This window comes from Ogataea polymorpha (assembly GCF_001664045.1).
Source record: "Ogataea polymorpha strain NCYC 495 leu1.1 chromosome Unknown OGAPOscaffold_4, whole genome shotgun sequence".
NCBI lineage: Eukaryota > Fungi > Ascomycota > Pichiomycetes > Pichiales > Pichiaceae > Ogataea > Ogataea polymorpha.
This window is the reverse complement of record NW_017264701.1, coordinates 1217400-1236684: the sequence shown is the minus strand read 5'-3', so window position 1 is coordinate 1236684 and position 19285 is coordinate 1217400. Positions and strand designations below refer to the sequence as shown.

General features: G+C 48.5%; 8 protein-coding genes across 8 annotated transcripts; 5 read left to right on the top strand and 3 right to left on the bottom strand.

The window, feature by feature from the left end:
- Positions 1-26: 26 nt before the first annotated feature.
- On the top strand, positions 27-596 carry OGAPODRAFT_39423 (uncharacterized protein; the record flags this gene model as incomplete). Its single annotated transcript, XM_018355379.1, has 1 exon — positions 27-596. A coding segment is annotated over one exon (570 nt), but the record flags the coding sequence as incomplete, so codon positions are not given.
- On the bottom strand, positions 43-9675 carry OGAPODRAFT_76911 (uncharacterized protein). The gene is made up of 2 exons (XM_018356248.1): positions 8276-9675; positions 43-6501 (listed from the first exon to the last, which is right to left on the bottom strand). Exon 2 carries the CDS (start codon positions 4963-4965, stop codon positions 715-717), a length of 4251 nt encoding a protein of 1416 aa, XP_018211010.1. The 5' UTR covers positions 4966-6501; positions 8276-9675; the 3' UTR covers positions 43-714.
- Positions 5092-6500, top strand: OGAPODRAFT_16697 (uncharacterized protein). Its single transcript, XM_018354606.1, has one exon. The coding sequence runs from the start codon at positions 5363-5365 to the stop codon at positions 6488-6490; it is 1128 nt and encodes a 375-aa protein (XP_018211012.1). The 5' UTR covers positions 5092-5362; the 3' UTR covers positions 6491-6500.
- Positions 6509-7337, bottom strand: OGAPODRAFT_94473 (uncharacterized protein; the record flags this gene model as incomplete). The annotated part of the gene is made up of 1 exon (XM_018357544.1): positions 6509-7337. The coding sequence occupies one exon, from the start codon at positions 7335-7337 to the stop codon at positions 6540-6542; it is 798 nt and encodes a 265-aa protein (XP_018211011.1). The 3' UTR covers positions 6509-6539.
- Positions 7611-9701, top strand: OGAPODRAFT_94472 (uncharacterized protein; the record flags this gene model as incomplete). The annotated part of the gene is made up of 1 exon (XM_018357543.1): positions 7611-9701. One exon carries the CDS (start codon positions 7611-7613, stop codon positions 9699-9701), a length of 2091 nt encoding a protein of 696 aa, XP_018211009.1.
- A 29-nt stretch (positions 9702-9730) lies between these two features.
- Positions 9731-12039, top strand: OGAPODRAFT_16696 (uncharacterized protein). Its single transcript, XM_018354605.1, has one exon. The coding sequence runs from the start codon at positions 9809-9811 to the stop codon at positions 12002-12004; it is 2196 nt and encodes a 731-aa protein (XP_018211008.1). The 5' UTR covers positions 9731-9808; the 3' UTR covers positions 12005-12039.
- A 37-nt stretch (positions 12040-12076) lies between these two features.
- OGAPODRAFT_88763 (uncharacterized protein) lies at positions 12077-19073 on the top strand (the record flags this gene model as incomplete). Its single annotated transcript, XM_018356914.1, has 1 exon — positions 12077-19073. The coding sequence occupies one exon, from the start codon at positions 12077-12079 to the stop codon at positions 16613-16615; it is 4539 nt and encodes a 1512-aa protein (XP_018211007.1). The 3' UTR covers positions 16616-19073.
- OGAPODRAFT_76905 (uncharacterized protein) lies at positions 12090-19108 on the bottom strand (the record flags this gene model as incomplete). The annotated part of the gene is made up of 1 exon (XM_018356247.1): positions 12090-19108. The coding sequence occupies one exon, from the start codon at positions 19106-19108 to the stop codon at positions 17477-17479; it is 1632 nt and encodes a 543-aa protein (XP_018211006.1). The 3' UTR covers positions 12090-17476.
- Between the last annotated feature and the right edge of the window lie 177 nt (positions 19109-19285).

The following is a 19285-nucleotide window of genomic DNA, read 5'->3' as shown; positions in this document are numbered from 1 at the left end:
TTTATGTTATGACAGTCACCTCTGTGATAGACAAGATTGCGCCGCTCGCACGCCAAAAAGACAGCAATCATGCGCTCGAGCGCTTGCAAAAAGTCGCATTAGAGGTGGCTCCTGTGATGCGCTCATTCGGATTCAAAGTCGGCACGCTTTGCGAGTTTTTTCCCCCAAATCCCCAGCTTCTGGGTCTGAACGTGAACTCCGGCTCGAAAATATGTCTCCGTCTGCGGTATCCGCACGCCAGAGACCGGTTTCTTCCTCTGGAGGACGTGATTGAGACGATGTTGCACGAACTCAGCCACAACAGGTACGGCCCGCATGATAACAATTTCTACCGACTACTGGACCAGCTGCGCGAGAAGTACCACTCTATCAAGCGAAACGGGGCCCTAAAGGAGACAGGGTATGTCGCCGAGAGCCAGGTCTTAGGGGGCCGCAAAAACGGGCTGATCCGAGAAATGCGACTGAAAAAGCTCGGACAGGTCAAATATGTGGCAAAAGTTGAAAAACTGGGCTCTAATAAACCAAAACAGAACAAGAGCATGCGCGAGTTGATGCTAGAGGCTGCCGAAAGAAGAGCCAAGGACGCGAAAACATGCACCGTAGATCCAGACGCGGTGCCCAACGAGGACGAGTTGGTAGAGATCGACAAGCCGGTTCCGGAAGTGATCGAAATACCTGATGAAGATTAACAATATATTACGCTTACAGTCTATGTCACAACGGGTTGCCTGTTGATTTGATGTATGCGAAGACAGGATCAGTTTCAACCGAGTAGTCAGAAAGGTCTCTCACAGAGTCAGCAGAGAGAACATCTCGCAATTTTTTATCGTTCTTGAACCACGCCTTGATTAGATAGCACATTTCCTGTTTGAGCACTCTGGAGTAGCCATCGAAAAGTTCGAACGTGGTTGACTCAACCAGGTCTCTGAGACTGTAGTACAGTTTTCCATAAGAAACTCCACTGCGAATGAAAGCGTCAATAAGAACCCCTGTAGGCGGTCTGAGCTGTTCGGGACAGTAATCCGACGAGTAAAAATACTTTGCCAACAGTTGGAACAACTCCACAATTGGGAATAGAACCTCAGTGTCGGAAACTCGCAAACCCACAGCAATGAACTCGTTGTTGATCTCAGAAAACAATGGCTCTCCAGAGTCTTTATTTTTGTAATACCATTTATTCAAGAGATTTTCCCATTGCGACAGAATATCCTCAGAGTTTCGGTGATCTGATATTTTGAACGTCACCAGGGCCAAAGTGTAATACCCGAGAGGGTCGATGAAATTGTTGTACAAGTCACTGATCGGCAGCACCCTTCCGTTCAGCTTTGTGACAGCCACTTGCTTGGCCAAATCGCTAACACGTTCGTCGTCCAGAATAGTCAGGAGAAGCTCATCTTGCAAGTTGGCCACAGCAAGCAGATCACCAATGGTCACAGAAAGGAACGTCATTTCTTGTCTCAGGTCTGGTGGACACACACAATTGCAGAATCCATTGGCTCGCGACAGGAACTGGATCCTGTTTGCCAGATCGATATCGAACTTGGAGATGGACAGATCAAAAAGAACTTTGGCTGCCTGGAAGTAGTTTTCTCTTCGGGAGTAGTAAATCCACAATAGTTTGGCCATCTCCATATCTTTGGAAGAATAGTCTTTTAGGAAGTCTAGAACGAATGAGGTCTCCAGGTCTAATAAGCGTTCACCAACGCCGATCTTGACCAACCACTTGTAAAACTCGTAATGGAACAATTTGTCCTGGCTTTTCAGGCAGATCTCGTAGCTTTGGTCTCTCAGCTCCGAATAATGGGTCATGAGCTGTCCGTCGGACCCGAAATATGAAATTGGAGCCTTGGCGTCCGTGAAACTGGTGTTATTGGCTGCCTTCTCCAAGCTAACAATGGCCTTCTCATCAATATCGATCAGAATCTTAAAAATGAGCTCATAGAGCTTCACCCTCTTTTCAAAAGCTAGTTTCTTAGGATCATCCACCATCACTGAGACCTGGCCATCGAGATTATACTTGAGTGCAAGATTCGTTGGGTCGCTGGCAGAAGCAACTGTGAGGAGCAGCTCGATTGCTCCAATGTAGTAATCCAGCTGAAGCATAACACCAACCAGGTCGTTAATTGTTTCGAAGGTCAGAGCGTCGCTTGTTTGACTCAACAGTTGTGTGGCAGCTTTTAAATGTTTCATCTTGTTCTCGTTGTCATTAGAAGATGCAAAATCTTTGGCCTTTTTCAAACTCTCAATGGCTTTGAATATAAGAACATCTCCGGTTGAGCAGAAGGAGCCGCATTTCTCTTGTAAGGTAGTAGCAACAAGCTCGACCGAGTCACCAGCAGCAATGCTCTTGTTAATCACCGAGAAAAGAATCTCCTTAACCAGTTTGGATGTGGTGTGATCTTTAGAGCTGAAAAATTCAGAGAAAGTCAAGCAGCTAAGATCAGCCTGACTTTGGAGGGTGAGATAGCTCATCACATCTGCAAAGTTCTTACCAGTGTTTTCATCATCATAGAGGATCGCCAGAAATGAAAGACCTTCTTTCACACTTCCAAGAAATTTGAGAATAGCATTGAATCCAATATTCTCGGCCTGCAAACAAAGTTCAGTTTCTTTGCTATTTGTCCCTGTTTCATATAAAGGTCCGAGCAGTCCTGGTATTGTCTTCTTGTTTTCTTCAAAAAAGTTCAATATAATAATCAGCGAGCACAAAAAGTATTCAAGCTCATTTTTGGTAATGCTGAGTCCCGCGAGTAGCACCTTTTCATTGTTCAGCTTCTTTAGCGAGTCCTCATCAATATAGCCATTCCTATTGAATTTCACGTTGGGGTCAAGCCGAAATATTTCTTTATCCCAGAATTCCCTCACCAATCTTGAAAGTAAAAGAATTACGGCATAGAATCTATCGCTCAGTTCCACGTTGTCAACGATAGCTGGTAGATTTTTGTTGAGGCTAGAATTTTTACCACCCGAAATGTAGAACTTGGTAGCCATATTCCTCAAATTGTCCCCCTGTCGGTACTTACATGCCAAGTACAACGCAGTGGAGCATGCCTCGCGTGAACCGTACTTCCCAGAAAACTCGCTATACGTCCTGTCATTGAGCGAATCTTCTAATATCATATCCGGGGTTCTGTAGCGGTAGACGTGAATACCGGTGGAAGTAAGAGCTGCAACCTCTAATGGAGATGCCAAATACTGACACGCAAATTGATTGCAGTATCCTTTTGGAGTGTTTGTGGCGTGGAAGCTTGGAGTAATAGGTACTATCGAATGAATAGACTGGATTCTATCCAGTTCCTCAAAGTCTTCAACATATTGCAATGAATGTTTGAGAACACCATAGTCTGGAACAGAGCTGTAAAGATGGTCCTCACTATGGCAGATAAATATACCTGGCGAAACTATAAGCGACTCCTTGATGTTGCTCAAGAGTTTGGAGTTTTCTTGCGCAGCCTTGAGATCCTGAGGAGTTATTTCACTCAAGACCGGGTTTTTGGTGATCGACTTCGCTCCTTCGGATTTGATTCCATTGGACATAAAGCTCTGGTCGTGCAACTGCTGAGCTTTCAGTGATTCCAGCTTTTCATGGAAGCTGGAGTCTGGTGGGGGGAATTTCACATAACTGGTCGTAAAAGCCAGTCTCTCGTATATAGTGCTTCCGTTAACATATAGTCTGCAACCTGTGTTCGTTACAGCGACCAGAAACAGATTGTCGCTCTCGTTTTTTGTGATCGGGAAAATGTTGACAATTTTGAACCCGTCTTTCTTCAGCAAGGATGACTGAAGATTGAATGTGGTAGTCGCCAGGTCTTTGAGGATGTTGTATGGTCTTTTCACGACGCTAGCGCCTAGCTCGACTTTTCCATCTGTGATCTTAAGTCTATAGGCCCTGATTGTTGACTTTGAAGATAGTGTATACAGAATCCTTCTAGTGGAGTCAATCTCCAGCTGGATGATGGTTTCTGTTTTAGGGTCATTTTCTTGGCCTCGTAGTCCCGGGAGTTTTTGGAAAACATTATAGTTTGGCACGACAGACGAGAGACCCGACTTGGTGAGACACTCTTTGTAACAATTACGCTGGAACCACTCATCCGTATTGGAGTACGTCAGCCGCCACACGTTTTCGCCGTCCCCGATTCCGGTAAAGAAAATGTCGTTTGTCTGATCAAAGGAAACAATTTTGTTCACGACCAGACCGTGTGCAGGAACACTCATTTTGGTGTCCGAGATCACCAAGCTGGATGGCGTGTACTCCACAGCCAAAATGTGAATGTCCATGGAAGTGGCCACAATCAGCAAATAGTTGACGCTGTCCACAAAAACCTTTGGTTTAGGCTTCACCAGTTTCACTGTGAGAATGGTGTTCTTCAACTCGTCAATTGTAAAATAGTCCGGATCATGCGACCCTGCCCTGTAGTTCCATATAATCAGCTTGTTATCGATCGTCAACCAGGCTCTTTGCAGTTCTGTCAAAATGCCCATGTTGGTTATGCAATCGAGGCTGTTGTACTCTTGGAAGATCTGGTCGGGGATGTTGTAAATGTTTGACTTTTCAAATCGCGAAAATGGCCCGAGCGACCCATTGGCTTTATAGTTGTAGCTATCGATTGCGTACTTGGTGAGAACCTCGCTCAATGCCGGGGTGGTGTTGTCTTTCTCGATTGCTTTATGTATGCACTGATCCACGAGAGTCAATGGGGGGGTAGACGACAGCAGTGGAAGCGATTTTTCACTGGACGGCTGGTATTTCATTAGCTGTGACGAGTTGAAGCCTGCAGATAGCGACGACGTGAGACTTGTGGTCGGGAACAAGGATCCGATGCCAGAAGACGTGCCATTGGATAACGCGGCATTCGTATATCTTGCAGCCCTTCTTTTCTGAAGCTCGGTCACCTCGAGCTTGGTTTCCTTTTTCGTGTCGACAGGAGCCCCAAATCCCAGCACCTGGCCAAAATGAACAGACATGGCAAAGAGTGAAGAACGAGAAGTGTTTTGTTTTGATTAAAATTTTTGACTAGCCGGGTAAACTATTGCGAAATATTAAAATTACAAATCAATTTAGACACCCATGGCTCTCTCTTTTCCAGATCTATCGGGGGCTGCCTTAGATGACCTTGTGGAGAAGCTCACACACTACGCCATTTCCAATGGCCTGGTGATCTATCCACCCGGCTTCAAGGCTTACCAGCCGTCGGTGGCACCGGTTACCCTTTATCCCACGCCGTTTCCCAGAGCCCAATTCTCAAAGGGAATTGCCATCTCGACGAAATTCAACGAATTGTATAGTCGTGTTGTGGTGGACAAGAGCTGGCTCAAACAAGTGATTGCAGATCTCTCGAAATACGACCGCAATTTCACAGGCATGTTGCACAAGACATACTTGGAGGCAGAGCCCAAGATTGTACAACCGGTGTCGCTGGGGCTGTTTAGGTCGGACTACATGTTGGATACGGTATCCAACTCGATCAAACAGGTTGAGTTCAACACAGTTAGCGTTTCCTTTGGTGGTCTTTCGCCGAAAGTGGGCCAGCTACATAGCTTTCTCAACTCCCAGGGTCTCTACGGCAGACCGCAGTACTACCAAGAGGCTGACTTGCCAACCAGCCAGTCTATGGATGGACTTGCCAAGGGGCTTCTTGAAGCGGTGAAATACTACGAAACAAGCGAAAAAACAGCGTCCACCATTGTTCTCTTTGTTGTTCAGCCTGGAGAAAGAAACGTGTTTGACCAGCGCGCCATTGAATACAGCTTGTTTGCCAAAGGAGTTAAATCGGAGCGAGTCGAATTTGACAAGGTCACTTCTTCAGTGAAGGTCGACTCCTCCAGTAAGCTTTTCTACAAGGAACAGGAGGTGGCCGTGGTGTACTATCGTTCAGCATACGCTCCTAGTGAGTACAACCATCCAGATTCCTGGAAAGCACGCCTGCTACTTGAAACAACTAAAGCGGTCAAGTGCCCGTCCTTGCTGGTCCAACTGAGTGGTGCCAAGAAAGTGCAACAACTTCTGACTGACCGGGCGGTGCTGCAGAAATACGGATTTTTGGACGAGGAACTTCTCTCCACGTTCGTGCGAATCTACCCACTGGATTCGAGCGAGCAGGGCCAGATTGCAAAAAAGCTTGTGTTCGAGCATTCGGAACGGTTTGTGTTGAAGCCCCAGAGAGAAGGCGGCGGAAACAATATCTACAAGCAGGACATTCCTGGCTTTTTGCGCAGCTTGGACGAGAAGGAATGGGGAGCGTACATTTTGATGGAGCTCATTGTTCCTGCTGTTCACGACAACCACATTCTGAGGAATGGCGAAGTTCTCGACGAGAGTATTGTGAGCGAGCTGGGGATGTTTGGCACGCTGCTCTTCAACGAGACAGACGGCACGATCCTCCACAATGACTATGCCGGCTACCTGCTGCGGTCCAAAACTAGCACGTCCAACGAGGGAGGGGTTGCTGCTGGGTTTGGCTGCGTGGACAGTTTGTATCTACACGATTAGAAGAGAACATAAAAAACATGAAATTGTAGATAAATAAGAACCTCCATGGTTACTGCCTACCGTCCTTGCTCTTCTGCGACCACCATCCCAGTGTCAGCAGCCCAAAAATTCCAAAGAAAAGGGTGTCCTTGCGGTTTTTTTCTGCAGCTCCGTGGATTTGTTCTGCCGTGGTCTGCAGGACCTGGCCGCTCTTGCTGACTGGGGCCGTGTCGACGGCCTGGAGAACGGCCTCGGCAGAATTTTTCGTGTCAGGAGCTGGGTCCTTGAGCGACGCCTTGGTCGAGAGCGAAGGCACCTTCATTGGTGGTCTGCCGTCTGGCACAGGGTACGCTTTTTGAGGCACCTTGTAGAAATCGATCGTCGAGCTGTCGCCCTTGGCCTGCTTGGAGGCAGTGGAGCTCAGCTCTCGTGCAGTGATCTTGGTGGCCTTCTGTGCTGTTTTAGCTGGTGTGGCAGTCTTGGCTTTCGTCGTGATGGTTCTGCTCATAACTGGAGAAGAAACAGAGGATGTGTCATTTTGGATCAGTCTTTGAACGAGATCGATCTTGCGTCCCGACACTTTGAGGCCTCTGCGTTTGCACTCAGTTTTGAGGCCCTGAAGGTTCATGGATGCGTACTTGCTGTTGGATCCGAGGTCCATGATCAGCTGAGTCTTGGACGTCTGATGGACGCTTCTTATAGACACCTGGGACAAAACCTCGTTTGGACGGATGGCCAGATCATCTTTGGAAAAACCAGGTTTTGGTCTTTGATGAGCAAATCTTCTGGAGGCATTTGTGACCTCCTTCTGCATGGTCTGGCGGTAGACAGCGCCGATAGTAGGCAGCGATTTAGCACTTCTCAACATAGCAAATAGGAAAATAAAATTGAATAGTAATTTTATTGTCCTTGTTATCATTTGTCCGAATTTGGAAGCTTTATTAAATGTCTCGGTGCGTGTATCCACTTCATCTCTATTGCTGGCTCTTGGCTGTTGATGAGCATACCCGCTACGCCAAAAATCCAGATGTAGGTCTTTGAGCCCTATGGAGCCCTATTTGGTGTGTGGAGACTTCTAAGCTCCTCTGTTCCAACTTATAAAATATCTATATCCCCAACTCTGAAATCTTAATTTTTTCGCATGTCGCTTCGCATCCTGTCGTACAACCGCATGGTGGATATGGAAACCACTCCAACAAGATCTCGACCCTACGGGCCGCTTGAGCTTATTGACTGGGACAGAGAGTACTTACAACTGGCGGAGTCACGCAAGCACGAGGCTCCAAAGACTACCTTTCTCCGCCAGCTCGTCCACTCCAACCTGCACTGGATTCTCCTCATATCCTCGTCTGTGGCTGTCGCTTTGCTCACAATCGCCATTGACTACATATCCATGTACCTGCATGGGTTGAAAACGGGCGTCTGCAGGCAGAATGTGCTGATTCCCGCCTACGAATGCGGCGACCTGGCCGATTGGTCGACGTATTTTCTCTTCTTCACCAAAAGCGCTGTTCTGCGCCGCATAAACGACTTCATTGTGTACATCCTGATTGTGCTTGTTTTAGCACTCTTTGGTGCTCTCCTGGCATCAAAACATCACTACATTGCCCACGGAGGCATTCCGGAAATAAAGTCGATTCTTTCCGGTACCAACATCCCAGACTTTCTGAATATCAACATGATCATGTCCAAGGTCGCGAGTCTTGTGCTTGTGGTCTCCAGCGGCCTTTTTCTCGGTATTGATGGCCCTCTTGTGCACATTTCTATGGGGGTGATGCAATTTTTCATCAACCTGCTCCCGCTCACTCAAAACGAGGCGGTGAAACGAGAGTACCTCTCGTCGGCAGTCGCCATTGGAATTGGTCTCGCATTCAACGCGCCAATTGGCGGCGTGCTCTTTGGTCTCGAACAGATCCACTCCGCATTCCCCGTCGATAAACTTATGTGGAACGCATTTATCTGTTCTACGGTCGGCGTTACCGTGCTCCAGAAATTACACCCCTTCATGGAGATGCATATCGACGACATGTTCACAGTGTCGCTGAAAAACAACTGGCTCAGCTACGAAACGCTCCCGTACATGTTTCTGGGACTCCTTTGCGGCGCGCTCGGCATTTTCTTCTGCAAGCTGAATATCTATTTTGCAACCTTCAGACAGCAACGACTCGACAATGATAAATTAAAGATTGTTGAGGTCGTTTCCATTGCCCTAGCCGGCGCGATAGTAGGCCAGCTGTCCAGCTACTCGATGTTCTCGCTTCCCAAAATGCTTCAACAGCTGTTCAACAGCTGCACGCGCGACTCAGACGCCCTGCTGTGCTCCAAAGACTCTGGCTTTCCCTGGAAGCTTTCGGGGACCCTCGTTGCCGGTATTCTGCAAAGCTTTCTTTTCAGCGCATACAGCTATGGCTGTAATGTTCCGGGTGGGCTTCTGCTGCCGTCGCTGGTGATTGGCGGCTCCGTGGGGCGTTTGGTTGGGGTCTTGCTCGAGGTTGCCCAGAACCACCTGATTACGTCAGCGCTACATCTTCAGTGTCTCAACGAAAAGAAGTGCATTTCTGTGGCCTCGTATGCCGTGGTTGGAGCCGGCTCGTTTGCTGCAGCCGTCTTTAAGATGAACATCACCATGGTGGTCATTTTGTTTGAGCTCACTGGAGCTGTCACGTATATGATTCCCATCATGCTCGGTGTCTTCTGTGCGCGCTTTTTGAACGACATGATTGTGGACCAGAGCATCTACGAGATGTGGCTTCGAATCTCCCACCTACCATATGTGGCACCCAATATTGGGGACCATCTTTCGAACCCTGAGTACGCGGTGAAAACCTGTGCGTCGGTGATGAGGCCGACGGAGGACATACAGGTTTTTGAGGACGGCGCACTGACCCTCGCAGATATCGAGAAAGCACCGGAGATGAACGGGTATCCGGTACTCCGCAATGGCGAACTCTATGGCTACGTTACAAATTATAGTCTGCGGAAGGAGTTGACATATTTGAAAGAACAGGGAGTGGTCTCTTTTGACACCTTGGTTACGTTTGCACAGGCCCCGCCCGGATACCACACTCTAGAGCATCTCGTGACAAAATTGGACCTGCTACAGGTGGTAAACGGCGACACGAAGCTGCTGACGGCGTGTCAAATTATGGACCAGCTTATTCTTGGCTGCGTTTTTGTGTGCTACACTGGAAACTATAAATTGCAGGGAATAATTTTTAGAGATATGGTTTAAAAAAATAAGTTTAATAAGATGATATGAGGGCAATCAATATAAGTCTGGCTGTTGCTGGACCCTATAAAGAGACCGAGAATTGCAACGTTGAGGTGGATACTGCGACAATGCCGGAAATTGGCGTGTGGCATGGACACTTCAAGCCACTGGGGCGAGTCTCTGTTCTTGCGGACGGGGACTGGATATACTCCTACAAAGAGCGCCTTGTAGGGGCAATTCACATGAAAACCGAGATTACACAGCTGACCACCCACAAGGGCTATATCTATGTCCTTTGCGGACCAAAAGTGGTGGTGTTTTCCCAGAACACCCTAGAGCTTGTTGCTGAAGCTATATTGGAATACGTGGGAGACCGGTTTTGGCTCTTGGACATTGATCAGAGCGTTGTTATGGTCGTCCAAAGTTGCTCCATAATTACTGTCGTCACCCACTGCAACACGCTGACTACTAGTTCGCCGTTGTACCTTCCGTTTTGGGCCAAGGGTGTGGTGTTATTGAGCCGGTTTTATGTCTACGTTATCGGACCCTCAGGCCAATACGAGGTTTTTAGATATAATTTTCAGACAAGAGCTATGTTGCCAGCAGACCGCAAGATGTTGATTCGCATTGGGGTGTTTGGAGTGCAGAAGCACGGCCGCATTATCGATATTGCGTCCGCCGGGCCTGGAAAATGGGCCGTTCTCCAGGAAAGGGGGTGGGCGGTTTACGAGGTGCGGAACGCGCAGCTGTCCGAGGTTTCATCGTCCTCTTTGGCGGTTCTCGGTGAACGATTGTCCGCTGTAGATGCTGAGGGCCGGTTTGTCATTTATCTGCAAAATGGAGAATTAATGATGGTGAATGGTGAAAACTATCAATTGGAGACGATCACAAAGCCCGATAGAATGGAAAGTCCAACTGTCTCTCCCGTGGAGAGTATTGATAGTTATGTGTTGCAGAGCCGAGACGACTACCTTGTTATTCGAGCCGCCTACACCACTTTTTATCATTGCTCGCTGCCTCTGGCCAACTTTCCGGTAGAGGTGTTTTTCTGTCTCTCTGTGGACGCAGACCGTCTGGCAGAACTTTTCCTTTCGTATGCGGTAGAGAACTACAGCTTTGCACTGCTGAGTCGACTGTGTCTTTACTGCGTGTCTGGAAACAGAATAGCGTTTTCTCTGTTGGACCAATTGCTTGCCGGGGTTGGCCGTTTCAATGATGAGCTGGTCAGCACATGGAGATATTATCTTGACGAGACATATTTTCCTTTCTCTGAAAACTACTCTGTCTACGCCGTGCTCGTTCTTGGTCTTCTTTTCTGCCACGCAGAGATTGATCTGGGCTCGGAGTTTGGTCCTAAATTAGACAAGTATGCATCTTGCACTTGTACAGAGACCTCTATGTCGATGTTGGTGCGGAAAATGGGGTTGCGTTTGAAAAACCTCGCCAACATTCCCGCTCTTTTCTACCATCTCATACAGCATAATCATCTAGATGCCGTCGACGCATTTGTCACACTAGACGAACAGTTTTCCGTGCTCAATTTGGCGACTCTTATGACGGCCTCGATTCCGCCACTCACCTATATCAATCAGCTACTGGTGAACACTCCTCTCTCGCCAACAAATCTGTTTATTTTGGTCAACTCCGTGCTCCTCAACTTGCCATGTCCAGGGAGCTCTCCGACCATAAATTTGCTCACAACCAACTTCCACGAGTCCTTGGGATCTTACTACGAGGGCCTCGGGGAAAAATCGCCCGAGGAGCTCGCCACATCTCAATGCAAGATCTCGGTCATGCTGGATGACTCCGTGCTGCAGCTCGGTTACTGTGGGGTGTTGATGGCTAGGGAAACAAAAGGCTGGGAACTGTTGCCTCTGAAGGCGCCAGATCTACCAAAGGACACCCAATTAGCAGTCCAACTAGGCTGGTCCGAGAAGTACGTCAAGCCCAAGTTTTCGTTGGATGGCTCGAAGCTCGCGTGCTTCGACTTCAACAGCTACACGATCCGCATTTGGGAGTTGTCTACTCGGTGTCCTGACTCGTTAGACACAAGAGTGGTGCGGACCGACTTTGCGCTGAAAGTGCCCAATTTTTACCTGCTGCTGCTGCAGAGATTGGGGCTGTCAGTGCCGATGGATTTGCTTGGGTTGCAAAACACCTCTGTGTGCGTTTCGACAAAGTGTATAAGTATGCACGATCTGCTCGTCAACTACGGTGACGTTTTCAGTTTCAACCGTTCAGAGCTGGATTTCGACTGGGTCCTGGGAGACCGCATAGCTCTCAAGCTGCGCAGCAGAATTATTTTTGTGTATAATCTGGGGTAAATTCGCGGTGGAACGACCCATCCGGACAATTAATTTATTTATACCGCAGCGATTAAATAAAGCAGCAACATTATGACCCGGATAGTTCTTTTGCGAATTAATGACACGGGTGAGCCGGTGTTCGAGAATAGCCGTGGAGTGCTGACGTTCCCTACTTGTTCCAGACAGGAAAGTCCTCTTTTCACGCTGAGATTCTACATCGTAGCAGGTTCCCAAATCACAAACAAGGGCACCATCTGGACAGATGTGCCCAAAGCTGAAAGCGAACCCTACAGAAGAGACAGGTACAATAAGCACCCAATTGCATCCAGTCTATACAAGGACATCACCGTTGACGTGCCGATCTACCGTCCGGGCTCCTACTGCTACTATACAGGATACCATACTTTAAAGGAGGGCGATGAGGAGGAGTTTGTGACGACTCGCAAATTTTACTTTGTGGTGCCGCCTTCGCTCTTTGTTCAGGGACAGTATTTGCCCCTCAATGCCATTAGCATGCAATCTGTGGTTTCCAAATGGATGGGTGCAAATCACCTGGACTGGGATGCGGTGTTCGCAGAGATTTCTCGCAAGGGATACAACATGATCCATTTCACGCCGCTTCAAACCCGCGGTGAGTCGAATTCGCCGTACTCCATTTACGACCAGCTTGAATTTGACCGCACGGCGTTTGCTAATGGCCAAACAGACGTGAAGAACATGGTTTACCGGCTCGAAAAGGAACACGGCATTTTGTCGATGACAGATGTCGTCTTCAATCACACAGCCAACAACAGCTCCTGGATTAGAGAAAATCCAGATGTTGGATACAACCAGGAGACCGCTCCGCACTTGATTCCTGCCATTGAATTGGATGGGTTGCTGCTGGAGTTCAGCAAAATGATGGAACGTCATGGGTACCCCACCAACATCCGGAACATTGAGGATTTGCTCAAGGTTATGGACGGAATAAAGATCCACGTGTTAGGTGAGCTCAAGCTATGGGAATTTTACGTGGTAGACGTTTCTGAGCACCTACTCGAGTTGGAGTCTCAATGGGATGTTTCTGCTGAAAACTGCTCTTTTGACATTTCCAAAGATGCCAGTCTTCCCGACCTGGCTCGTTTTGTTGCCTCGAAAGCCTGTGTAAAACCTTTTGGACTAGGTCCTAGGTTTGGCAACCGCCTCGATATACAAAAGTTTGCTTCCGTTTTGCATTATCTTTATGGGGATCTATCTTATCCTGAGGTTAAAGGATATGCCAAGAAGATTCTTGATGAGATCAACCTTCCTTTGTACAAGCAATATGATGAAGACAATGGTGAAATACTGGAACAGCTATACAACAGAATCAAGTACATGCGGCTTGAAGATCACGGCCCGAAGCTTGGAGAGGTTACGGAGGAAAACCCATTGACAGAGCCTTACTTTACAAGATTCACCGATTCCAGTGGAAGAGAATGGAGTCTAGCCAATAACGGATGGATTTGGGGAGGTAACCCGCTTGTGGACTTTGCGTCTAACGAGTCTAAATGCTATCTGCGTCGAGAGGTTATTGTTTGGGGTGACTGTGTCAAGCTGCGGTACGGAAGCGGGCCTGAAGAGTCGCCTGCTCTTTGGTCCAGAATGCTTGAGTACTCCAGACTGTCTGCCTCTCTTTTCCACGGATTCAGAATAGATAACTGTCACTCGACTCCATTGCATGTTGCAGAAGCTCTGCTAGATGCCGCTCGTGAGGTGAATCCGAATCTGTATGTGGTGGCAGAACTGTTCACAGGATCTGAGGAGCTGGACATTATTTTTGTTGAGCGTCTTGGTATCTCGTCTTTGATTCGAGAGGCAATGCAGGCGTACTCGGTTGGAGAGCTTTCGCGGCTTGTGCATCGGCATGGGGGTCCTCCAATTGGCTCATTTAAGTGGCTTCCATTGGACGAGCTGGCCTACCCTGTGAATAAAGAGGAGTACGACACTAGACTGAGTGAGAGTTTTGCGAGAAAAAGTGAGATTCCCATTCCTGAATCTGTTGTATCGAATGCTCCTCACGCCTTGTTCATGGATTGCACTCATGACAATGAGACACCAAACGAAAAACGCACAGTTGAAGATACGCTTCCAAACGCTGCCCTGGTCTCTTTTTGCTCCTGCGCAGTGGGTACAACCTTTGGCTACGATGAGTGTTATCCAAAGTTGCTAGATGTTGTCAAAGAAGACAGACTATACACGTATGGGTCTGGAATCGGTGATGTGAAGACGAAACTCAACAAGATCAGATTGGAGCTTGCTAATCAAAGCGTTGAGGATTTGGAAAGCAACGAAATGCACGTGCACCATGAGGATCAGTTCATCACTGTTCACAGAACAAACGCAAAAACTGGCAGAGGCTACTTTTTGATTGCCAGAACTAAATTTTACCAAGATAGCGATCAGTCGTTGGCACCTATCGTCCTTAGTGGAACAAAGGTCGAGCATCTATTTGCCTACACTTTGATGCGTACTGGCAAAGATCCAGTCTATGAAAAGGGCTACATGAAGTCTGTTCCTGTTAGGCTTCAAGAGATAGGCCCTATAGAAGTGGAGACACGGGGTCAGGATAGCCTTATCAAATTACCATCAAATTTCCCGCAAGGGTCTATCGCAGTGTTGAGTACAACAATACCTGGTTGCGATTATCAGCTCGATCGGTTTGTTCGGTCTGGTGCTCTAGAAGCCGCGAAAAACTTGACACTGTTGGATATCAATGCCATCTTGTATCGCTGCGAATCCGAAGAACGTGATGCCAGTGCTGGAAGAGAAGGTAATTACGATGTTCCTGGATATGGCCATCTTGTTTATGCTGGAATCCAGGGCTGGATATCAGTACTGAAACATGTCATACGAAACAATGATCTGGCTCATCCTTTGGCAGACCATCTTCGGTCTGGTACCTGGGCATTGGATTACATTCCTTCTCGACTGACCAAGTATGAGAGCTACGGACCAGCGGTTTCAGAGTTCAAGGTCTGGCTTGAATCGCGTCTGTATGCCGTCAAGAAAGTGCCGTACTTTCTTGTCCCTCGTTATTTTGCCTTGGTGGTTGGAATTGCCTACGAAGCACTGAGATTCCAAGCGTTGAAACTGATGACTCCGAGAATCCAAAGAAGCACTCGGTTTGTTCAAAGTCTGGCCATGGTCTCTGTTCAAATGATTGCATATATGCGGAGTGCCTCCATTCACCCCCTTACAGTTATTCCGTCTATGGCTGCTGGGCTCCCACATTTCAGTTACGACTATATGAGATGCTGGGGTAGAGATATCTTTATTGCTCTGCGCGGATTGCTGATTGTTACAGGCCGGTTTGAGGAGGCCAAAGACCACATTCTGTGCTTTGCAAAGACACTCAAACACGGACTGATACCAAACCTGCTTGGTTCGGGCAAAGAGCCACGGTACAATGCTCGGGATGCGGCATGGTGGTTTTTGGAATCTATTCAGAACTACATCAAATGGGCTCCAAACGGGAGTGATATCCTTGATTGTAAGGTGAAAAGACGGTTCCCCTTGGACGATAAATATATTCCTGTTGACGACCCATTGGCCTTTAGTTATGAAAGCTCTATCAGAGAAATAATGTACGAGATATTCAGTCGCCATGCACGCGGAATCAAGTTCAGAGAGGCCAATGCTGGCCCTCAGATAGACTCACAAATGAAAGACGAAGGTTTCAATGTTGAAATCCATGTTGACTGGGAAACCGGGTTAATCCACGGAGGCAATCAGTTCAACTGTGGTACGTGGATGGATAAAATGGGTGAGAGTAGTCTTGCGGGCAACAAAGGGTATCCAGGAACTCCTCGAGATGGTGCTGCTGTGGAGATCAATGCATTGCTGAAGAGTGCACTGCGTTTTGCCATTGAGTTACAAAAGAAGGGTTTATTTGACTACAAAGAACTGGAAACCCAAACAGGAGAAACGGTTACTTTTGAGCACTGGAATCAGCTGCTGCAAGACAATTTTGAGAGATGTTACTTCATCCCTGAGGACCCTGCTGAGGATAGCCAATTTGTGATCAACCCCGAGATTGTTAACCGGCGCGGAATCTACAAAGACCTCTTCAGATCTGGAAAGGAATACGAGGATTATCAGCTGCGTGGTAACTTCCCTATTGCTATTGCTGTTGCACCAGAGTTATTCACTCCTTCGCGTGCCTTGAAAGCTATCCAAATGGCCGATCGTATTTTGAGAGGGCCTATTGGACTAGCAACCTTGGATCCAAGCGACTACAACTACCGGCCCTATTATCTGAACAACGTGGATTCCATGGACTTTGCAACCGCCAAAGGACGGAATTACCACCAGGGTCCTGAGTGGTGCTGGATTCTGGGATATTTCATGCGTGCTTTCCGGCATGTGTACCTTTCTGAGCATCCATCTTGCTCTGAAAACGGTAGTTCTACTCACTACATGCACCAGTTGATATCCAAGAGACTCTCGGGACACAAAAAATGGATCGACGAGAGTGTCTGGGCAGGACTGACTGAGTTGACACAGAAAAATGGAGATTTCTGTGCCGATTCGAGCCCCACCCAGGCATGGAGTGCTTCCTGTCTCCTGGATCTATACTTTGATGGCTGGGAAGAAGAAAATGTTAGATAAAAGTACGTATGCTTATGCTGCAGCTATTTCTCGTTGTCTAGCGGTTATACCGCAGGGTCTCGGTCTGTATTTGAGTGCTCGCCAGGTTTTCCGAGCCGTTCAAGGTCCCGTAGCCAGTTTGATGTCGAAGACCTCAAGATTGGGCTCCAGTCTAGAAATCTGTGCTGCCTTTGGCAGTAGGACGTTACGTTTGTGCAGGCACCACGCAATTAGAATCTCGGTCGGACTTTTCTTGCGTCTCCGAGCAACAGCCAACTGGTAGGGATTGTCACGTTTGTATCCCCTGGCCAAAGGAGAGTAATCTTCGACACCAGAATTGCTCTTCTTGCAGAAATTGACCAGTCAGGGGCGTAGAAGCCATGGATTGAGTTCCATTTGGTTGATCGCGGGCTTAATCTTGAGGTCTGGGTACGCCAGAAGCTTCCTTGGGTGTTTTACTCCGAGAGTGCAGACAGTGATATGCTTGACTTCTCCGCTGGCTACAAACTCCTGAAGCGCATTCCAGGTGCTATGGGGGATGTTGTAGTGGGATCCTGGCGAGTGAACGGGGAAGATCTCAATTCAGCCGATCTTGACGGCCTTTGGCAGCAATTCCTCGACTCTTTGCCTGATCAGCTGGTAGCCGTGGTAGTCGTCAGAAACCTCGATGGTGCAGAAGATCTGGCTTCTTTGATGGGTTTTGAATTTCGGCCAGCCACCTGGCAATTCCATCCGCAACCTGTTCCTCGTTACCACAGATAGCCGCAGGGTGAACATGGCGGTATTCTCTTTGAGGGCTTCGTGAACAACTACTTCAGTAGCTTCAAAAGGAATTTCATAGACGATAACTCTGAAAATAGGAGCTATGTTGAGCACTCACGGTCACCACAAGTAGGAGTAATTTTCGTCGAGTTGTGCGTCGTTATTGTTGAGAGTGTTGAGCGAGAGGAATGGATCTGCTTCATGGAAGTCAGGCAATGCATTGGAAAAGTTGATGTCGTTATGAAGAGATGGTTCTGGCTCTGGCTCTGGAAGCTGCACCGGCTGTGCAGGCTCTCGCAATGGCAGATGGAGTCTCCGTATGGTTGTTTTGGCCTCGTTTTGGTCGTCCACTTTGAGGAACTCCCATAGAATGATGGCCCGCACGTTGTCTTTGCGGACATGATCCAGGGAAATGCGCGGTTTTGTCTCTGCTACCAGCTCGTTTTCGTCGTTCACGTTGACAATCACCTGTTTCATGGTGATGCCCTTTATCGCGCGCGTGAGCAGGTCTTTGCGAATGTCTTTGGTCTCTGGTGCACCCATGAGCCTGCGGATGCCGGCAAAGAAGTCAGCCCAGTAGTTTGTGCCAAGCCGAATCTCCAGTGCTACGTCTTTGTGCGAGCCCTGTTTGCGCACCACTTTTGTCTCCAGCTTTTCCAAGGTAGTCACGATCGTACGTCCATAGGAGTATATCAACGTCAGACACGCGTACTTGCGGTCCGTGGCCGGAATGGAGTGCAGCTGGAGGCTGGAGTTGACATTAAAGTGGCCCGAGTTGGTGTTATGGTTTTCGTCCGGGGCAACGATTTTCACCATGCCATGCAGCAGTGGCACGGGCGGCAGCGTGGAATGCATTTGCATGGACGGCGACCAGGGCGTCTGCGCCTTGATCTGATCTATGAGGTCAAAAAGCTGCGGGAACCGGTGGCTGAGGTCGGCGTTGGTGCGGATTCGCAGCGGTGGCTGGTAGTAGTCTTCGGGCAGAGAGGTGAACATGTGGGAGTTCTCTGGCTCTTCAAAGTCCACGTAGTTCATGATGAACTTCTTGAGAGTGAGGTCAATTCGGAACAGGTCTGCCAGGCTTAGCTGCTGGCGCACTCCGTTGCTGTTCGGGTGGATTGGAGTGAGCGGATACCTGATGGTCTGCACCTTCGAGGCCCCGGGGCTTTTGTCGGCAGCGGCCATTTTGGCCATCGAGATCCGGCTGAATTCCTGGTCAAATAGCCGTTTGGTCTCCTCGTCGCAGGGAGGCCCGTCCAAAATTAACTTGGTAAGCTCGGGCCGTTTCTTTATATTCTTCACCACCTGGATATGCGAGGAGACCTGCTTGCGCGACCGGACCTTACCTGTTTTGGCGTAGATGTAGTCCGAAATCAGCTCGTTGCGTCCACAAGCGCGGCCGTTGATTTTGATTTTGTGTAGCCCGTGTTTGGGGATGATCCGCAGCGCCTGCTCAAAGGCCTCCTCGACATCCTGGGGCCATTTTTCCTGCTCTTTGTCGCTGCCAGCTCGTATCTTGCTTGGCTGGTCACTTTGGGGTGCCTCGAGCTGCCGCTTGCGAGAAACTGGAGAATCGTCAGTCAGCAGGCTCTGGTCGACGCTCAGCTCAGACGCATCGAAGCTGTCCTCCGTGAACTGATTCAGCCCCATGTCAGGCAGTCCTGTTTCTGCCGAGTAGGCAACAGGCCTGTTCTGGGTGCTCGGAGGCGTGGGAAAGGCGCTCTTCCGAGGTGGTAAGGGAGTTTCAAACATGGCTTGGAAACTTTACGAAAAGACTGTGTTTTTTCTTGTGGTAAACAAACTAGCGTGTTGTGCGGCGCAGCGGCAACGCTTAAAAAACAGGCCAACCGTGTTGAAGGAGCGCGCACGCCGCAAATCAAAACACGCCTCAGCCCGTACTCCAGACACCACTAATATCTATATTACGTC

What these genes read in the sequence shown, in the direction of transcription:
- OGAPODRAFT_76911 (XM_018356248.1), bottom strand. Translation starts at nt 4,965, where the DNA reads ATGTCTGTTCATTTTGGCCAGGTGCTGGGATTTGGGGCTCCTGTCGAC.
- OGAPODRAFT_16697 (XM_018354606.1), top strand. Translation starts at nt 5,363, where the DNA reads ATGTTGCACAAGACATACTTGGAGGCAGAGCCCAAGATTGTACAACCG.
- OGAPODRAFT_16696 (XM_018354605.1), top strand. Translation starts at nt 9,809, where the DNA reads ATGCCGGAAATTGGCGTGTGGCATGGACACTTCAAGCCACTGGGGCGA.